General features: G+C 40.1%; 1 protein-coding gene across 1 annotated transcript in view; it reads right to left on the bottom strand.

Moving 5' to 3' along the window:
• Positions 1-304: 304 nt before the first annotated feature.
• The window catches only part of MAPK8IP2 (mitogen-activated protein kinase 8 interacting protein 2), a 44,689-nt gene continuing 38,993 nt past the window's right edge, over positions 305-6,000 (bottom strand). The window contains exons 10-12 of the mRNA XM_075273807.1: positions 4,278-4,348; positions 3,212-3,310; positions 305-2,119 (exon numbers count right to left, since the gene is read on the bottom strand). Of these exons, the coding sequence (XP_075129908.1) occupies positions 2,047-2,119; positions 3,212-3,310; positions 4,278-4,348 (243 nt within the window). The 3' untranslated portion in view covers positions 305-2,046. The remainder of the gene's footprint in view (positions 2,120-3,211; positions 3,311-4,277; positions 4,349-6,000) is intronic.

The raw sequence follows: 6,000 nt of genomic DNA, 5'->3' as shown, positions 1-6,000 counted from the left end.
TCAGTCGCATGGGAAAGCCATGTCAAAAGTTCACCATGGGGCCATTGATCAGACACATTTTGTGGAAATGTTCATAAAGATGCCGCTGAATAAAATGGCGTCTAACCAAGTGGCTGTACAGCAAGGAATACTAGAACCAGAACTCATTTACCCTATAAACATTTGCTGGGAACTTGGTTTAACAGAAGTTAAGTGGCTTGAGAGCCTTGGTGCCAAATGATGAGCTCAACATTTCTAGGTAATATTTGTCCTACACCGCCACACACACATAATGTACTGCAAATAACACACAGGAAATACAACATTGACGCAACTCCATTTTTTATTTAATGCTGAAAGGAAAAATATGAGCTATGACATGAAAAAGATAAATTCCATTGTCCCCTCAAGAGTCCTTTTTGGAGTCTGAAGTTCTTGCATCATAGAACAGAGCAGGTTCTCAAGATTTCTAGCCAACAACCAGAGGACTAATAATAGCACAAGTTTCATTTCTTAACATAACAGGACCACTGGTTGATAGTTACTATTTACTAAGTTCTCTTAAAGGGATCTGTCAAACCTGCACTGCATTTGGACATCGGGACTATCTTAGCTCAGTATGGAGGAGAACCTTAGCTTTTCTGATGATATGCCCCCTATGCCACACAAGATGCATATGAATGCTTTACATAGAAGAACTTCCATAACAATACACTATCATAGGCAATTCTTATATGATATCTATAATTCTGTTCTTCTCATCCTCTCCAAGGAGACTTGATGTAAAGTGTGGGTTCAGTCTCTGCACCTAATGTCTACACAGACTTCATGCTATACATTTTGTGTCTTCATGCCGTTATTTCCCTTGACTGCAGGTCTGGCATGACAAGCATAATATCAGGACAAGGGGAATGATCTGCAGATTCTCATACAAGTAAAGGAGTAATGAGCTGCTCATCTCTGTACAAGGAAGGGTGATGGTGACACGAGCTGCAGATCGATCGTGAAATGTTCGAGTGCTTGTAGATGTGGCAACTAGAATATCAACCCTCCCAGGATTTACACAAAATATCATACACAATTGTATTATTTCAGTGTATACTGTAACAGAAAACATTGCTTTTAAAACCTTTATTATATCTACCAGCAACATAGAAAGTAAGATTTGAGACAAGTCTCAGCAACGACATTTTGCATTTTTAATGAAGGCCTTTTTGCTGCCTCCATTTTTGTTGCTGGACTAAGCAGTCCGAACCTGCCACATTAAAAAGTTACCACTTGGTACTACATAAGATGGTCAATGATGGAATCTAGTCACTGTTATGAGAAAACATAACTGAATGATGAACTACAGGTCACTGGAAGCAATGGGGCTACTACAGTAGTAGATAAACTGTAGCAGAGAACTGTACATGGCTGAAAGGCGGGAAGAGTATTCCATGTGCAAGCTGCAGACTAGTCAGATCATATGTGAATAAAAGGGACCAGTCTGCTTATACAGGGAGACTGAGTGGGCCACCAGTAAAGAAGAGATCATCTACAGGGATGTGCTAGGCGGATACTTCCAGAAAAAAATCTGCTGATCTTGTAGATAAAATATGTAGCGGGAAATATGGTTAACTGGAATCATTTGCAGGTGTTGAAAGGGGTTAACATGAGGCACTGCAGTCTACCATATCAGGTCTTAATGTGGGGTATTCCACAGTATAAAGCAGGATACCAGTTAACCCAACATGCTCTGCAGTCAGTAGCAAGGAAAGGGTTACACTGAGAGGCTCTACAAACTGGAGCAGGGATTAATTCAAGGTGCTCTAAAGACTGTCGGAGGTAAGGAGTTAACGTGAGAAGATAGACAGAAAGCTTATAGGAGAGTAACGTATGATGTATAATCTGTATAATAGAAATTATGTTATTCCTACTTAGGATTTGTGGTGGGGGATGTCAGGGTTCATGCAGACGCACTGCTTCTTGTGTCCTGGCTGAATGGTGGTGACATAAATTTGTATATATATTTATATTCCCAGTACCCCCTCCCCAATTCCCTTTTTAATATCTACAATTCCCAGGTTACTCCAAGTAAATATCTTCTGTGGGACAACTGAATTCCACATGTTCCTGATAGAATTCCTGGAAGGCGCGTCTAGAAAAAAGTGGAGAGTGAAAACAAAAAGTCAGAAGAAGCATAAGCACTGCCCATCCTAATATCTACTACAGGAAATGTTTTATTATATCCAGGTATGTTACATCCAAATTGTAAGAATGGAAGGCAGTAAAGGGGTTATCCAGGAAGAATAAGTGACCTACCTCTTTCCAGCCCAGGGTCATCAGGCCATGTGATTGGAATCAGCTCCCATCCCCCGGGTCTTTCCGCACCCACCCTCATCTCTTGGGGCATTCTTGTATTGCTCTCTTGTTACTTGTGTTATAGGGGCTAGCTTTACTCTCTTCTGCAAACAGGAGAACTAAGGAGGAGGCAGAGCAACCAGGGGATGGGGGCTGGGTCCGATCATGTGGATCCAGCCCAGGAATCTCTTGCTCCAGCTTCAAAAAGTCGCCAGAAGAAGTCATTTAATTTACACTCTCCGGACAACCCCTTTAAATGTCACAATGTCCATGAACCTTCTAAGGAAGACATCCCCAGTTAGGGTTCAATCATTTTGGAACACAACCAGGCCTCCTTAAAACAGAAGGTATTCACATGCTCACTACCACAACAGCATATAGGGATAGTAGTCAGGTGAATTTGTTTGGGGCAGGAGGCAAATGTGGATGTAGCAGAAATGAGTTTGTGGGGCAAGAAAAGTGAATGTAGCAGAGCTGAGTGTATGAGGAAAAAGGTGGATACAGCAGAGCTAAGTTTCAGGGAAAGAAAAATGGAGAGGATGTGTCAGAGAGCTGTGTCTGAAAGATGAAGATGGAGGTAGAGCTGTATAACACGTGTGTAACAGGAGGAAGGAAAAATAAGTATAGTAGAGACAGTAAGAAGCTGAAAAGCATAATAGATAACAAATATAGTTGACTTTTTTCAAATGGCACTACATATGGTAATTGAGGGGTTCCAAATAATTCTTGCCTGAAAGGGGGTCCAGCTTTCAGAAACTTTGTGATCTACATTATCAATAGTGGTCTATAAAAACATACGACCGATTTTACGATCCACCCTCTATTATTTATTTTTACATAATTGTAAATTGTGTTGGCAGCGTACAAGGATCTTGACAATGTAACTCACCCCACACACTCAGCCACGCGCCGCATTGAGTCTTGGGAAACAAACACATGGCATGCAAACCGATTCAAAACGGGGTGTTTCGTAATGAAGCCAAAATAACTAAAAAGGAAATATGAAAGGTTAAGTCACATAAACAGAATAAGGAAGCGCCTGTAAAACTCAATCCATTTACTCTCAAGATAAACAAGTAATGCTTACTAAACAGTCCTGGATAGCGCACATTCTAAGACACCAGAAAAGATATCCAGAAAGTATACGGTATTATCATATTACTGAGGTCAAACTTTCCTTCCCATGACATCAATAATAACATGTATGTATTAAGACATTTCAGATTCCCTTACACATTAGGCAATGGTTGGCTGAATAGTTCTCTTCCTATTACAACTTAAACATGGGGCTGATCTTCTGGAGGAACAGACATGTTGAATTTCTAGTCTTCTGCTGAATTCTCATTCTTAATCAATCCCCAGTACGTGGTTGGGTTTATACATAGCACATACAATGCATAAAATATGTACTTGGAATGGTTTCAAACCCAGGGATCAGATAAATATAGTTGAAGGAAATATTATTTATAATGAACTTGGGTACAAGAGGGGGGACTTCACAGTGGAAGAGCAGCAGGCTCCCTCGCAATGCCACGAGTAGGGTGATACCGCCCACACTATGAAGCTGCCTCCCTCCCTCATAGTTGTAGTGGTGCATGTACTTACAGGTACATGTAAAATTCTACCGTCATCTTAGGCCTCTTTTCTTGACATATACTTGTTTAAAGTTGGTGAGGGGTTTGGGTAGACTTAGGCGCAGCCAATATTTGCCCTGTGATTTAGTAAGGATAATAACCACAATACATAGAAAGTCTAGATAGAATTATTGATCCTCTTCCCTTTGCAAGTGAGTAAAATCTCCCCCAAAAGTAAAGCACCATGGAATTAATGGTGCTATATAATTAAACAACAATAATAATAATAATAATAATAATAATAAAATCTCAGCTCTGTTGCCCATTTAGATATCTAGCAGTCCAGAGCTGCAATAGTACACACATCAGATTACTTCTTACCAGCTGTTCCGTGGATGACAACCACAGAAGGAAATATTTTTCATTTGGAAAAAATGACTGCAACGTTCATCCTGCAAAATAATAAAAAACAGTCAGTGAAAAGTACAGTGTGAATAAGACCTTATCTCCTTATGTCCAACTACAGGATTGTGAGATACAGAATAATGCACCAAGATCCCATAATCTAACACCACATAGGCCTAGAACCGTTAATTTATCCATATTGGAACATAATGACTAAAGGTGCCCATACATACTAGAATAAAACTGATGAAAATGGACAATTTCAATAATCACAAACATTTGTCATGTGGAACATTAACAGTGAACAATCGCTTTAGCCAATAGCACATGGAAAGAAGTTGGACATATTTGAAATAAATTCTGGATGGCTTGTTCTGACTATTGTGTCAGTCAGTGCTGGTAAAAAGAGTGTACAAGTCCACCAACATGAAAATTGGGCATATCTCCTAAATTTTCAAGGCTGTGAACATCCTTCTTACGGGGTATAAGATCGTCACCTGTAGAAGGGTTAACAAATTTCCAACATAACACTATAAAGTTTTAGATGCCATGCACAAGTACAGAAATAGTCTAGCAGTCTTCTTACCAAGGTGTCTAGAGGGTAGATTAAATATAGACTAATGCATCTCAATAAATCAGAATATCATCAAAAAATTATGGACTGTTGCTTAGTGGTCAAAGGTGTTTTCAGATGAAAGTAAATTTTGCATTTCATTTGGAAATCGTGGTCCCAGAGACTGGAGGAAGAGTGGAGAGGCTGCTGTATACAATCCAAGCTGCTTGAGATCTAGATCTTCATAGTGGGGGACAGCTACAGGAAGAGTCTCAAAATAATACACACGCTTTGGAAGGAGGGTCATCGTTACCGCAGTTATATGGCTAATAAATGAGATGTGTATAGGGCACAACTTAAAGGGGTTTTCCCATGTCAGCCTTTCAGCCAGGCTGCGGGCAGTGTCTGCTTCTCACTTCCTCTATTTCTCTCCCCCCTCTACTAAACGAGACAAACAACACTTCTGATAATATGCAGATGCCTGTACAGAACTCATTGTTATCTGTGTGTTTACATAGAGAGATAACAAACTCAGATTTATCAGATAACTACAATTATCTGAATGGATTGTCCTGCCAGCAAGAGCACTGAGTAAGTGATGTCACTTGTCCTATAGGTCCGTGGTTACAGCAACACAGTGTAAACATGGGGGGAATAAATTCACATACCAGGTAAACAAAGCAGAATTTCTAAAGCAATATATTTAGGAAAAGGCTTCAATTTACATAAGCTACCAGTATAGATAGGATCCTTGAGATGAGACAACCCCTTTAAGGGCATGAAACAAGTGTGAATAGTTTACCAAATAAAAAGAGGCATAGGTGGGAGACAGCTAAATCCCCAGGTAACACAGTAAGTGTTCTTGACACTGAAAATCAAAATTATCTTTGAGGAGCTTACTTTATAACCCCAGTAGTCAGACATAGTTGTGGAGGGTTCACCTGGGGTTAAGCAGTGTGATGTGCAGGCTAGTGAGAGTAAGGAGGACATCAGCAGCAAAAAGTCCTTGTCTAGAACTTTCACATCTGTAATATTGGGGTTTAGGCATAGTCTAGTCTTCTGTAGGTTTGATGCATAGTGTGAAATGGGGAAGGGTGCTGAAGATGTGTAGGGAAGTTTCACTATAGCTATGGGAAGAGAGTAGAG

The sequence above is a fragment of the Leptodactylus fuscus genome, chromosome 5, assembly GCF_031893055.1.
Source record: "Leptodactylus fuscus isolate aLepFus1 chromosome 5, aLepFus1.hap2, whole genome shotgun sequence".
Taxonomy (NCBI): Eukaryota; Metazoa; Chordata; class Amphibia; order Anura; family Leptodactylidae; genus Leptodactylus; species Leptodactylus fuscus.
This window is presented reverse-complemented; position numbering and strand designations above follow the sequence as displayed.